This window comes from Panthera pardus, unplaced genomic scaffold, assembly GCF_024362965.1.
Source record: "Panthera pardus isolate Hobbes unplaced genomic scaffold, ASM2436296v1 HiC_scaffold_19, whole genome shotgun sequence".
Taxonomy (NCBI): domain Eukaryota; kingdom Metazoa; phylum Chordata; class Mammalia; order Carnivora; family Felidae; genus Panthera; species Panthera pardus.
In genome coordinates, this window is record NW_026526754.1 from 24,371,518 (window position 1) to 24,385,757 (window position 14,240).

At 59.0% G+C, this 14,240-nt stretch overlaps 1 protein-coding gene across 7 annotated transcripts in view; it reads right to left on the reverse strand.

The window, feature by feature from the left end:
* The window catches only part of CA5A (carbonic anhydrase 5A), a 45,646-nt gene that overhangs the window by 2,913 nt on the left and 28,493 nt on the right, over nt 1-14,240 (reverse strand). For 4 of the 7 annotated variants that reach the window (XM_053906745.1, XM_053906744.1, XM_019412964.2 and 1 more), the window contains exons 3-6: nt 12,901-13,019; nt 10,740-10,835; nt 10,532-10,594; nt 6,415-6,570 (exon numbers count right to left, since the gene is read on the reverse strand). In XM_053906745.1, the coding sequence (XP_053762720.1) occupies nt 6,415-6,570; nt 10,532-10,594; nt 10,740-10,835; nt 12,901-13,019 (434 nt within the window). Of the gene's footprint in view, nt 1-2,570; nt 3,643-5,773; nt 5,888-6,414; nt 6,571-10,531; nt 10,595-10,739; nt 10,836-12,900; nt 13,020-14,240 lie in introns of those variants that run through there. The other 3 variants (XM_019412965.2, XM_019412969.2, XM_019412970.2) reach the window with 3 other exon arrangements.

Below are 14,240 nucleotides of genomic sequence, written 5' to 3' on the forward strand. Positions count from 1 at the left end.
CTCTTCCTGGCCAAGAGTCTCCACCTCTCGAGCGAGCCTCGGTGTCCCCATTCAGACCTGGAGGTGATGTCCCAGAATTCCACAGAACTCGTTACAACCGCGACACGGGATTGCCGGCCACGCAAAGCACTCATTGGGCCCCTTCCCGAAACCACCGTTCCCCGGCCCGGGGGGCGCCGCACGCTTTCGGGGTGAGGGCCGGGCGTCGTGCGGTTCTGACACGCGGTGGGATTGAGGACTGCGGAGTGTGCCTGCGAACAGCCCGGGCCTGGGCGGGGACAGCCCCAAGCGGTGACCTGTTGTTCAGTAAACTCCTCTTGACCATGAATTTTGTGACCGGGGACAGCAGCTCGGAAATGGAACAGAACGTGTCCGTTTTGGTGAGTTCCTCGTTCAGTATCTATTTTGATGGCTTCAAGCCAATCCTCTCTCACCTAGCATCACCATTAAATTTGACCCTTTAGAGGGTCAAAACATGTCTATTTTAAGTCATTTTTGTTGAAAATGAACGAGCTGTGTCCGATCAGGACACAGAGCCACCTTCCCTTGGTGGCTGGTCACCTGGTGGCAGTGAGTTTTGTGAGGCCCTCGGCAGCTAAGGAAGGATACAAGGAGAGGACCGTTTGTACGGGGGGTGGGGGTGGGGTAGGGGGGGTGGCGGGTTCCAATCTCCCACCTTGCTCCGCCGATTCCCGCAAGTGCTGGAGGTGACACCCCAGGTGGCCTCATGTCCTGTCTGCAGGGCCTCAGAAACCCCAGCCCTCAAGTGGCCAGCCGAGTAATATATGCGTCCAGATCAAGGGAGAGAGCCGCGCTGTCCAACGCGGTGGCCACTGGCCGGTCGCGTGTGGCATTTGAAATTGAGTAATTAAAATTATGTGCAATTAAAATTCAATGCCTCAATTGCCCTGACCACATTTCAAGTGTGCAATGGCCGTGCGTACCCAAGAGCTGCCACATAGGACCATGCAATTCTGGAACATTCCGCCATCACAGAAAGTGCTATGGGACAGCACAGTTCTAGAACATTTCACCATCACAGAATGTGCTATAGGACCAATGAAGCTCTGGAACATTCCATCATCCCAGAAAGTGCTATGGGACAGCACAGTTCTAGAACATTCCATCATCACAGAAAGTGCCATGGGATAGCCTAGTTCTAGAACATCTCATCACCGCAGTGTGTGCTATAGGACCAGTGCAGCTCTGGAACATTCCATCATCCCAGAAAGTACTGTAAGGCAGTATATTTCTAGAACATTCCAACATCACAGACCATGCAATTGGACAGGGCTGCTCTGGAGCATTTTCAATATCCCTTTCCTCCGACCCCTGTGGTGTCCCCCATACCTTTCCCAATCCGTCCCCTCCCCTCCCCTCCAGAAGGGACCAGTGTGGTTTTGCATATACACCGTGGACGGCTGAATAATGTCCTCATGCTAACCCCCGGGACCTGTGGTTACGTGACTTCACGTGGCAAAGGGACTTGGAGACGAGAGGGTAAGAGTCTGCATGATCCTGGTGGGCCCCGGGGACTCGCAAGGCCCTCGTAAGGGGGAGGGCCAAAGTCAGAGGGACGGCGTGGTGAAGGCTGGTGGCAGCGTCCAGCTTGGAAGGTGGAGGAGGGGCCACGAGCCAGGGGCCACGGGCACCTCCAGCGGTTGGGAAAGCCCGGAATCAGCTCCGTCCCGGAGCCTCCCGCAGGAACCTGCCCACACCCTGACTGTAGCTCCGTGTGGCCGCGACCGACCTCTGCCCTCCAGACCGTGAGGCGACAAATGCACGTTGTCAGAGGCCACCGAGCCTGTGGTTTTGTGGCACCTCGTGCGGCAGCCACGGGACGCTCCGCCCGCAGGTGAAAGTCCACCTCACTGAAGACTCAGGGGTGGTGACATCTCCCCGGGAGACAAGAAGTGTGTTGGGTCCAAACCAAACTTCAAACTGTCCTCTTCCCTGGAGCCGCCCCCCCATCCAGCTCTGTGCCCAGGCTGACGGCCCCACCTCGTGCCGTCGCCTCTGCCTGGCACCTCCCGGGCGTCACGAGGGAAGGGCGTGTGGCAGGGAGTGTAGGACTGGTCTCTCTGGAGCGGGTGCCAGAACCTGGTGGAGCCCGAACCAGGCCGTAAACCGTGGCCCCGCGGCACGGAACTTCACGGGAAGTTCTGAGGTTGGGGGAAATGTCCATCTTTGCCAAAACAAACCGCATCCGTGTCATAGCTTCCCTGTGATTTCAGATGCTATTTGTGGACCATAATCAGTCTATTTATTCTTTATCTCCCCAAAATGAATCGCAGTTTACTGCCGCACCCCAGCAGACGGCCCAGCACGTGTCCGTCCGTCTGTGCGTCACCGCAGCTGCCAGCAAGGGCATGTCGGAGGGTGCCGAGACTGGGCCGTCCGCACAGGTGCGTCCCCACCGGAGGGACATATCTGTGATGCTCCGGAAACACAAGTACCACTATCGATCAGGAGGCTGCCAAAGGAACAGTCGATACGTGCTTTGAGACGAGTGGACGTCGTGGGCATCACGCTCCGTGAAGGAAGCCGGTCACAGAAGGACAGACACTGTGGGGTTCCATTTATACTTTATTCCTGCAGCCGTCAAAATCCCAGGGACGGACGGATGGACGGACACCGGACCGGTGGCTGCCAGGGGCTGGGGGAGGGGGGAGAGGGTCCCAGGGGCAGAGCTCCAGTCTTGTAAGATGTACAGATGGGGACGGGTGGAGGGGACGGCTGTACGACCTCGCGAAGGCACCGCACAGCACAGAACTGTTCGCTTAAATGTGGGTAAGACGGTCACTTACGTAATTGTGTTTCAGCACAATTAAAACCCAAAACCCCACAGGGAGAAACCGTTACATGCCTTCCAGAACGGCCGTGAGGTGGCAGCGGGCGCTGAACAGCCACCTTGGACAGCCCTTGCTCTGAAGGTGGAGGCGGGGCTGCGGGCCGAGGAAGACGGGCAGCTTCTGGGAGGCGGGTCAGGCCTGCCCGCGCCTGGAATGTGGGCTTCTCGCCTCCAGAACTGAGGGGCTACACATGTCTGTTGTTCTAGCCCCTCTGGTTTGTGGTCATTTGCCGCAGCAGCCCCAGGACACTGACACAACCCAGGAATCTGGAGGTGGGAAAGACGCACGTGGGGCCCAGTCTCTGCGTCGCCCGGGAAGCACGGGGTGGCCATGAGTGAGGAGAAGCAGAGAGAAGAAAGCACAGATTGCCAGGGGCTGGGTGGGTGACCTCAGTCAGCGGGTGCTTGCTAGGGCACTGCCGCGGGGCCCCAAGATACCCCGCGTCCCAGATTTCTATTCCTCACCATGCTTAAGTTTCTTTGAAGTGATTTCTTTTCCTTGCAACTGAAAAGTCCATTGACTGAGACAACGATCTCTTTCTCTCTTTTTAACGTCAGAGGTTAGGTCTGATCAGACTGTGAAGCTTGGGACACAGAACTTCCTCTTTGAAAAGTCAGTTCTACCCGCTGACTCGGATATAATGCATTTAGAATCTCGTGCCCTCTTCCACAGGCCGGAAGGATGAACGGACCTTCCGGTTCATCAGGGCTTGGAGTGGACGGTAGTTGTTCACCATGGCCTCCTCTTCCTCACCAGGCGCAGAAAACAGGAGCGTGCGAAAGGCGGCCAGCTGGAACGGACGGCAAGCAGAGTGAGCCGGGTGCAGGTACGGCGGGAACCAGCTCCCGAGCGTCCCTCCTGCCTTGCACAGCCGCCCCCCACACACCGAATCCGGGTGGCCCCGCGTGACCAACACGAGGCGGCAGAGGTGACTCCCAAGCTGGCTCAGAAGACGCACTGCAGCTATCTTGCTCTCTCGCGTCCCTTGCTCTGGAGAAGCCGGCCGCCATGTTGTGAGGACACCCAACCAGCCCCCCGGGAGGGGAGCCGAGGCCCTCCCCCCCCACCCCACCAGCCAACAGACAGCACCACCTTGCCAGCCACGTGAGGGAGCTGCTTTCCAGTCCCACTGAAGCTTTCAGACAACGGCAGCCCCCCACGGCATCTGACGACAACGCCACGGGCGAGCCCAAGCCGGAAGCCCGCACGTCCCGACCCACGGCAACTCGGAGAGGTAATCGTGGTTATAGCTTCCTCGAGTCGCCACCTTTTGGGGCTGTCACACAGCAACAGATACGCAGGTGCACATAGGCGAATAGGTCCACATGCCCACAGACATACTAGATATACTAATCCATATGACATAACTGCCAACGTAACGTTGGAGTCATTTCTCTCTTAAGGAGCTAAACGTCCATTTCTTTATCATCTCGTTTGTTCTGAGTATACTCAGGGGCTCGGTGACAATCACTCGCGTGTCCAGTTACAAGCGGGGCTGGGACGGCGTATTGAGCAGGCTCGATCTGGACGGCCGGCTGGTGACCTCCCCCCGCAACCCCCCCGCCCTGGTGCGAGGGGCGCGGAGCCCACGGGCTCAGGCGCTCAGGCACAGTGCGCCCACCCGGGCACGCCCGCTGGCTCTCCCGGACACACTGTGTTCCTCCTCCCCTCCAGCTGGCGACCTCCTGCCACCGTCCAGGGGGTGCACGCTCCTCCCCGCCAGGTCCCCTGGTCAGGGTGAGGGCCTTCTCATCCCGCGTCGGTGTGTGACATTCCCCACCCGGTCTTACAACACGATCGTGTTTCTACTCCCCCCAGACAGCAGTGTGCAGGCACTGTCCTCTTTGTCACCACCCACCTCCCACCCTCTCCGGCTACAGTCCCTGAGTGACGCGGGGCCATCTTGTGACCAGGGTCCTCCTTGTGTCTCTGCTTCCCACAGCAAACGGCGTCCTTCCGGGACTTTCGTGTGAGACGACAGTCACAGAATCGCAAGGCCGGAGACTCAGAAAGACTGCGTGTGACTGGCGAGGCGGGGCGGGGGCCGGGGCAGCGAGCTCGCTGCGGGTCTGTCGTCCCCAGACTCCGGGTGGCCCGACACAGACAGCCTGTCTCCACAGTCGTGAGATTTCCAGAGGAAAAAACACTCTGATTTTTAAAATGGAAACAGGTAATATCTATCTACTTACTTTAGGGGGGGAAAGAACGCTGAGAAAGGAAGAGGAAGAAAGTGAACGCGCTGCAGAAATGCTGGGGCGGCCAGTAGTAACTGTGTGGGCGGATCTGTGGGAGACCGGACACTGCTCTGGGCCCTCACTCACCTCCTCCCTGCCCCGCCCGCTTCAGCCTTGCCCGCTGGGACCCGCTGTGGCCGACGGGACACGAGCAGACGCCATGCCCGCAGGCGCCTCAGTTGGCCCCGGTCGTGTGCTTGTCTTCTGAGTGTCTGTCCGGACCATGGAGACCGGCTCTGGGGAGCCACTGGCCCAGGGAGCATGAGACACACTGGGCCCGACCCAGACCCCAACCACCCTGCCATCCACAGCCTAAGACAGAGTCTCCCCGGCCAACCCACCACCTGCACGCAGGAAAAGTAAATGCTTGTTTTGAGCCATTGAGTTTTGGGGCGCTTTGTTATGCAGCATTGTTGTAGCAATAGCTGACTGATGTAGTCCTTCCGGAATTTTCTCCCAGCGTATATAACGTCTTTAGGTGAGAGAAAGTTCTGCAGTCTCCACTGTTTACTGTTCTGACATCCAAGGGAGCAGGATGAACCCTAAAATCTTCTCTTCTCCTTCAAGGATCCCTCTTCTTGAACGGCTTTGCAAAATTCATCGATGACATTCCTTTCTTGGTTAATGTGTTCACCCGAAAATACCTACTGAGGTCCCATTAGGGGCGAGGACCCAGGTCCCGATTACAATGTCACTTTCGTTCCTGTAAAGTGACTTCAGCCCGAGAGACTGAAGAGCAAGCCTTGAGCCCACTCAACCGTTCGTCATCAGGGATATTCTCCACGTCCGAATTCGAGACCGCTAGAGATCAGGTAGAGCCAAAAAGCGTTTCCTTATGTGTAGTCCCTGCCTCTCTCTCCCTGCCTCTCGATCTCCACCCCGTCTCTCTCCCACACTATTATCTCGGGCTCAGAAGAACGGAACCCCTGTTCAATCTAACCTGGCTTCTGTTTCAGTCAGAAAATTCTTCTTGTGGGAGAATATCCAAAACACACCGGAGAGGGACGCCTGGGGGGCTCAGTCAGCTCAGGTCATGATCTCGCGGTTCATGGGCTCGATCCCCGCGTCGGGCTCTGTGCTGACGGCTTGGAGCCTGGAGCTGCTTTGGATTCTGTGTCTCCCTCTCTCCCTGCCCCTCCCCTGCTCACGCTCTGTCTCTGTCTCTCTCTCAAAAATAAACATTAACACACACACACACACACACACACACACACACACATACCAGAGAATAAAACCCACGACACTCACTCACAGCATCTTGGGGACACAGAGCGAGAGGGGTGGGTTCGTTCAGTGCCTCCTGCTATGCTGGGTCAGGCACAACTCACCTGGTTCCGAGCCACTTGGACGGGCTCCTTCAAGATGATCCAGGTGACCGACTCGGTTAGCGGAGGGGTGGTGAGGGACCCCGGGTAGGTCCAGTAATCCCGGCAGGCGGGCAGCAGACAGGACGGCTGGAAGGGGCCCATGGCCACCTGCGCCCCCTGGGGGACCAAGACCACGGGCGGCGTCAGGTCTCAGACTGAGACGGGGGGCGTGCAGGAAGGAAGGGGATGGCACCCCATCTTCACCCAAGTTTGTTCCCGGGATAAAGACGGGGGTTGGGGTGTGGTGGTCACGTTTGGGAGCAGTAACAAGAAAACGTGACCGTCCTGTGCAGAGCAGGGACCCCCGCCCGATGCTTACACTTTGCCTTTAAAGTTACTCAGTTTTGTACACCTTGGCTGTGAAGAAAACATTACATTTTTAAAAACTGTGGCAAAGCCACGTACATAACCTGAAACTCGCCACCCTCACCACTTCTGAGCGTGCCTTTCCGTGGCGCTAACTACAGTCACATGGCACCCTCCCACCCCCCCCCCCCCCAATCCGTCTCCGGGACCTCTCCGTCTTCCCAAACAAACTGCGGCCCGTCACACGCCAGCTCGCCCCCCTCCCCCTGCCCCTGCCCCCCCCACCTCTTTCTGTCTCGGGGAACTGACGCCTCGTGTCAGGAGGACCCCACCGCGACTGCCCCGCGTGACGGCCGGTTTCACGGAGCACGGTGTCCTCCGGGTTCGGCCACGTAGTAGCAGGTGTGAGGAGCCCCTCCCTTTCCAGGCGGAGGAACATTCCACCGTGTGCACGGCCCACGCTCTGCTTACCCGTTCGCCCCCCTAAATGGACACCCGAGTTGCTTCCGCCCCTCGGCTCCCGTGAGAAGTGCTGCTGAGGACACGGGTGTGCCGACGCCTCTCCCAGACCTTGCTCTGCGCTTATTTGGGGGTAAGTAGCCAGAAACGGAGACGCTGGATCCCACGCCAATTCCGCGTTTAACTGCTTGAGGAACCGCCAGGCTGTTTCCCGTAGTGGCTGCACCAGAAAATACTACCCTTCTGGGACACCAGGTCTTCCCCTTGAGGCAGCGTCCCCTGACCCTCACGCCAGGACCCTCCTTCTCCGGACAGCTGGCCTCGACCACCGTGCGCCGAGCTCCCTGTGCGGCAGCCCGAGGGGATGCTGTCAGCACGTCCCCGGCTCGGGAGTCTCTGTTCAGAACTCACGCCCCCCCCCCCCCACCTCCCAGCTGGAACGAGCAAGCAAGAAACAAAATCGGGAACGAGGTGGGGGGCAGGGAGCCCGCAGACAGGGACCCCCCCCCCCCCGCTTCCGCCCAGGGCTGGGCCCCCTGAAGAAATCCACCAGCAGGGGTGGGAGCACCGAGGCTGTGGTCCGGATGCCGCTGGGCACGGCGTCTGGAGCAGGTGCGAAGGAGAACCTCTCGGTTCCCCAGCCAGAGGCCCTCGAGCAGGCTGTCGCTCGGTGAAGATAGGATGTCTCGGGGTCCCTGGGCTTGGCAGGCCGAGTGCAGCGCCCCCACCCTGCTCTGCAGAGGCGGGGCAGGCCCGGGGGCAGCGCAGCACTGACCGGCACCCAGTGTGCCCAGCTCTGCTGCGGTCCCCACTCCGGGCCGGCTCTGCGGGAGGGTCTCCCGGCACGGGGAGGACACACGCTCGGCCTCGGGGGAAGGAGACCTCCCTGCTCGTCCAGACCCCACCACCCAGCTGTCAGACACAGGCGCTTGGGACCCAGGCGGCCCGGCTGTACCCTAACTGCAGTCGCCCCAGTCAGACACGGAGCCCTTAGGCAAGATGTCGGAGGTGAGGACAGGTGCTGCTTCACCCCTGCCGTCGGCTAGCACTGCCCGGCTGTGCTGGCTGTGCACTGTGCGAGCAGCAGTCTAGTTAACGCGTAAGGAACAGCAGCAGCGGGGCACCTGGGGGGCTCCGTGGGGTCAGCGTCAGACTCTCGATTTCGGTTCACGTCACGGTCTCACGGTTCGTGAGTTCGAGCCCTCTGTCGGGCTCTGCGCTGACGGGGTGGAGCCTGCTTGGGATTCTCTCTCCCCGCCTCTCTCAAAATAAATAGATAAAACTTAAAAAAAGAAAGTGGACTTGAAATACAGTTCACAGAGCCCGGAACCCACACGTTTACAGCTCCCAGGGCTCTGGCGTTCCGTATACTCACGATCGTGACGTGCGGCCATTACTGGTCAGCTTTAGAACATTCTCCGCACCTCAGAAAGGACCCCAGGAAACAAAGAACCCCAGTAGATGCTCTTTAGCGATCACGCACCCTAAACTCCCCTCACCCCCCGCCACGAATCTGCCGTCTGTCTCCACGGATTTGCCTGTTCTGGACGTTTCCTACAAAGAATCCTATTCTGTGTCGCCTTTGTGAGCAGGTTCCCGCTCAGCGTTGCGTCCTCAAGACCTGAGGCGCCCAAGGGTGCTGACGGGCCGGACACCTCCCGAGGCTGTTACCGCCAAGCTTCAGAACCACCTGTGAGAGCTCCTGCTCCCTCAGCGAAGGAGAAAGTGAGACAGTGGGAAGGGACTTTCCCAAAGCCACGTAAAGAGTGGCAGAACCCAGACGCTGTGGCAAGTCTGTCCCACCCCGGGAGTGGGGGGCGGGGGCCGCGGCTCGTGCACCCACCGCTGTTCCTTGCCAATTGAAACTTCGGGAGGACCCATGACCGTGCATGTGTCAAAGCCCAAAGGATGCACGCCACAGACGTGGCGTCCGAGGCTGCAGATGTAAAGAGTGGCCACGTTGGTGGCCCCCAGCGTGGGCTGCAGGCGGGGCCACGGAGTCTGGCGGGGTTACCCTCACTGCTCCACGAGACACACACTCCCGCTCTACGGGCTTTTTGTCCCCTAGACCCTCACTCTTATTTCCCAGGGGAGGAGCCAAAGCCCAGGGGGAGCGTCAGGCCCACGGATGAGGCCCCTGCTGACACCACGTCTCCCGTGAGACTTGCCCACCAGGCGCTAGGTCGGCCCGTGGGGAGACGCGCTCCAGGGCTTCCGTGGAAGGGAACAGACCCCGGCGTAAACAGCACCTCCCAGCCAGGTCCTCTCTTTCCCACCAAGAGGTGGAGGCTACGCCGTGCGGGGGGGGGGGGGGGGGGGCATGCACGCGGAAGACCTCCTGGGCTTACTCTGGCTGCAGACCAGCGGGAAAGACGAGGCTCCCAGCACCTTGACCTTGCGGAGTTCCTGAGCTGCAGGACGGGGCAGCGGGGGGTGATCTGGTCTTGGCCCCAGGAGGCCGGCCCAGAGGTCAACATCAAGGGGGAGCACACAGACCCCGTGAACCCGGCGAGGAAGGGCTGGCCCCCAGCTTTCATCTGGAGCCACTCTTGTCATTGTTACCACGGGTCGGGGCCCATCCGTCCAGGGACCACCGTGACTCCTCGAGTCCCGGAATTCTTTTGTTTGGTACCTGAACAAATAAACTACATTTCTTTGGAATTTCCACCCCTCCATCAAAGTCCTTTCACAGCTGTTGTTGGAGAAAAGCTGCAATGTTGTCATTGTCTTTTGAGCTTTAGTGCAGGAAGGTGCACGCGGGGAGCTGGGGGGGGGGGGGGCCGAGCGGGCGAGCTGGCGAGACTCCCCCCGGTCCCCCGGCGTCCCTGTTCTGCTGGGATGGGGTGGTGCTAAGTTTCCCCCCAGGAGTGTGCCGGGTGGCCCGCGAATGGACGCTCTTAAATGTTAACGGTTAGGCATTTATTTCAGTCGGTTTAAAACAAATGTTATCCCTGGTAGATGCCATTGCCTGGGACAAGGCTAACGATTTTTAAAAAACGACAGCGTAAGGAAAAATACTAAGTAACAAATAGTGCCCGTGGCAGGTGAACATGGCAAAACCCTGAATTCTGGGAAGCTCACATGGGAGCCCGGCACCCCCGTGGTACGGAGGAGGGAGGGGCCCACGGGGAGCAGGGCCCCGTGGACGTCCCCGTGGACGCGGGCATCCGCCCCAGTGAGCCCCATTCCCAGGAGTGGACTCAGACCTCCCGCAGCCCCGCCACCCCCTTCTGCCAAAGTGGCCTTTAATTCCTGCACACGATCGTTAATTAAGCCAATTCTGGAGCTGCTGGTTTCAGGCTGCGTGGCCTACCTTATGCTTGACTTCTGGCAAGACTTCCACCAACTTCTGCAGTGGCTCACGGTGGGCCCCCAGCTGCAGGGCGCGGACGAGAAAGGCTCCTTTGAAGAGGCAGCCGGCGGGAGGGGGGCCACACCGCACTCTCCACGGACGGGGTTTCAAAGGCAGCTCCTGGCCACCGCGCACCCGCCCCGCCAGGGGAGCCGCGCCCCAGCATTACCTGTAGGAACACGCCTATCACGGCCAGGCCGCTCTCCCCCAGGACAGCGTCTTTGTAACTTCGGTATTTCGCAGCATTCCAGTGAACCAGGTGCAGCTGAAACCCAGGAGAAAGGACGCGCGTTCACACGAGGCGGCCGTGGCCTCCCCGGGGCAGCCCGCGCGTCCGTTCCGCAGAGTCGGGCCCGCCGCCCGCAGCTCCCGAACTCGGGGCAGACCACCCGGCGAGGCCGATGTGAACGGTGTAACGTAGGAATCGGTGCCGGGACGGCTGCCTGTTGCCGGGACGCTCGGTGAAATCTGGATTTCAGATGAACGGCGAAGAATTTTTAATGTCAGCATGTGGTCCCAATCGCATTTTCTTCCTTCGTCTGTCACCTCCCTTGAACTTCGTCTATGCCCTTACTTCACATCCCTCCCTGGGTTTTCCCAAGTCCAATTTCGCCATCAAGATTGGCCAACTGACAAGGCTTTCAATGAGGGGCAGAGGACGAGTCCGGGACAGACGCTTTCCTGGGTCGCTGGCCAGCGGGAGGCAGGGTGCCGGGGCCTGGCCAGGCTTCCGTGTGATGAGAGCTTGTGGCCCTGCCGATGCTGAGCTTGGCCCAGACCCAAGAGGGGGCTTGGGCGTGGGCACATATTTCCTGGTGTGCTGGGGGCCTTTCTGAACGGTGACCCTACCACCAAGCCCACACCGACAGACTCCAGAAAGCCCTCCAGCCTCCCGTGGTCAACTAGCCCCTCCCCACGCAGCCGCTGGAGTCCAGGACTGGGGGCACCTGGTGGAGGGTGTGGGGTCCACATATGCTCCAGGCGGCCCCTCACTCCCAACCTAACCCCAGTGCTCCCAGCCACAGGCACCGGGGCCACCGAGGGCGGTGTGAGCTCTCCCCGCCCGTCCATGGCTCACCCGGAACCCCCCTACCTGTTGTCCCAGTTCAGTCTCCCAGAAACAAAGACAACTGGGCCCAAGGCCCCAACTGTAACTGCTTCCTTCACGGACCCACCAGTGACTGGATTTGCCTTCCAAACCTCCACGGGAGACGGGCGCTCCCACGTGGGCCAGAGGCCTGGCCGGGACGGGCCCCGCAGCCCCTGCTCGGCCGGTTCAGGGAAAGCCCCCGGCGGGCCCAGGCTCTGCTCTTGCTTCTGTGCAACAGCCTCTTCCGTTAAGTCAGCTGATCATTAAAAACCACGTGCAGACACGCAGTTCCCGAGATAGAAGGCTTGCTGCGTAAAAAGCACGGACCGGCCCCGCTCCTTCGTGTCCGTGTTATTTGTCAAGTTGTGTCTACTTACAACCAGAGATGTAACTTCCTGTTCATAAACCATCCCCGGAGGTCACCTCTGGGGCTGGGATCACAGGTGGGTTTCATGTTTTACTTTGACTGGGTCCCAGGCCTGTTCGAGCGACAGCATCACCTCCACCGTGATGGCAGCGAAAAGTTAACACAAAAACAGCCCCTGACCTGAGATGCATCAGGAAGTCAGGTGGTTTGTGGGCGGACAGACACGTGATGAAGCGAATGTGGGCAAAACGCTCGTGGTAGGATCTGGGCGGCAACCTCGCGGGCTCTCCCTGTGCCGACCTGCCAGTCACCGTTGGAAAAATTTCGTGACGAAATATTGGGGAGAGTCAAAAAGGCACCGCTCGCCGTCCCACCGTACCCGCGAAAACCAATTCCTAACATTTATCCTTACACGTTTTCTTTACGGATTCCCATCTGGGGATGTTGCAAATGTCTCGTCGTTTCAAGAAGGTGATTTCTGTCGTGAAGATTTTCAGGTCTCAGGAGAGGCCCCGAATGCCTTGAGAGACAGGAAGCTTCTAGTCCACGATCGACCAGCAGCGCGGACGTGGCTGCGTGCCGGGCTAAGGGCACAGACTCTGTTGTTGAATCCCAGCTGGCTGATTTGGCAAGTCACGTGGCCACTCAGCACCTCCGTCTCTCCTTCTGTCAGAGGACAGTATGAATAGTACCCTCGCCCCAGGATAGCCGTGTGGGTGGGACGGGCAGGATGGCCTGGTCCAGCGTGAGCGCAGGGAGTCCCGTGCCCCGGGAATCCTTTCTCTGGGCAGCCAGGCTGCTCTGCCGCCCTACGAGCGAGCCTGGCACGTGGAAAGCACCCACGTCTTTGGTGCTAGGATAGCGTCTACGAACCTCTGCTGGGTACGCGCGGTCATCCACCGTGTGCTCCGAGCCCCACGCGTCCACCGCTCCCCAATGGAAGTGGAACTGCTTTAGCCTGTAGTGGTTTTCCAAGGGGCCGCCGCTGATTCCTGGAAAGTGAAACCAGCAGACCGGTGTGTTAGTTTGTCCGTTGTCGTCGGACCGGGGTTTGTCTCAGTGTCTACACTGAGGTCACACAATTTCGCTCCGGAGAGATTGACGTCCTGCTGAAATGACAAACTGGAAGGCGGGCCCCGTGCGAGGCGGCACCTTGTCTGTTCACCCCTGTCCCTGTCGCCGAGCCCCAGCTGGCCCACAACAGGCTCAACGTAAATGCCAGAGTGGATGCAGAGGCCAGTTCTGCCACCAGGTGGCGGCAGGGGGCTCAAGCCCGTTTGGTGCAGCCGTGAAGGTGAAGAAAACCATTTCTGAGATGCACACCAGTCCTCAAAGATTTCCAGACTTTTCTTTAATAATAATAAAAAAAAATGATGTCTTTTGAATGAAAAAGTGGCAGCTTAAATTCCATCACCAAAATGAATACGTAACGAGCGGGATGCTCACCTAAGCAAATCCTGAGATATAACAGGCTACCTTCTCCGTCAGGCTGAACTGAACGCAGCCCATGGTCAGTCTAGTCCCACCGTATGACCAGACTTTATGGGGACACCGTTTTCTAAGTCACCCTGAGTCCCCGGCGTGGCATCTCCAACAGCTGTTAGCATGAGGCTCAGGGACACAGACGGGAGTGTCCCTCAGGGGGGAGGCTGGCTCTAAACTGAGGAATTGTGGGCGCCACCCCGAGTCCAGGGAGAGGGCTGGGAATCCAATGCCCCCGGGCTAGCGGGCCTCTGGCTGCACTTTTCTAGCAGATTTCCACCAACAGTTGCTGCAGATATGATGGTAATGGCTGTACATCTTGCTTTTAACTGAAGGGAGCACGTGGTACTGGGCTGGAGACCCCAGCAGATCCCCGGGGTGGCCTTACCCACATCAACGCCTCTGCGTGGCGAAAGCAGGGAAACATTTAGTGGTGTGGCGGATGCTATGACGGTGTCAGAGGCTACTGGCGAGGGGTGCTTTCTATCCTGTTTTTGCCGTAAAAAGTGTAAGAAGCAGAAAGCACTGAGCAGATTCAGTTCACGATTCTGCCCTCGACCAGATCGTAGAGCTTCTCGCCGTGTTTCCTCACTTGGAAATGAGCGTTGTTGGTCTCGAACAGCATTAGGGTCTCACCTAGTTGAGAGGCTGTATGGTTTTACGAGGTGATCTACTCTCCCGAGCACACATACATGAACGATATCTCAATTTTTAAAAGTACACAGAAAGAA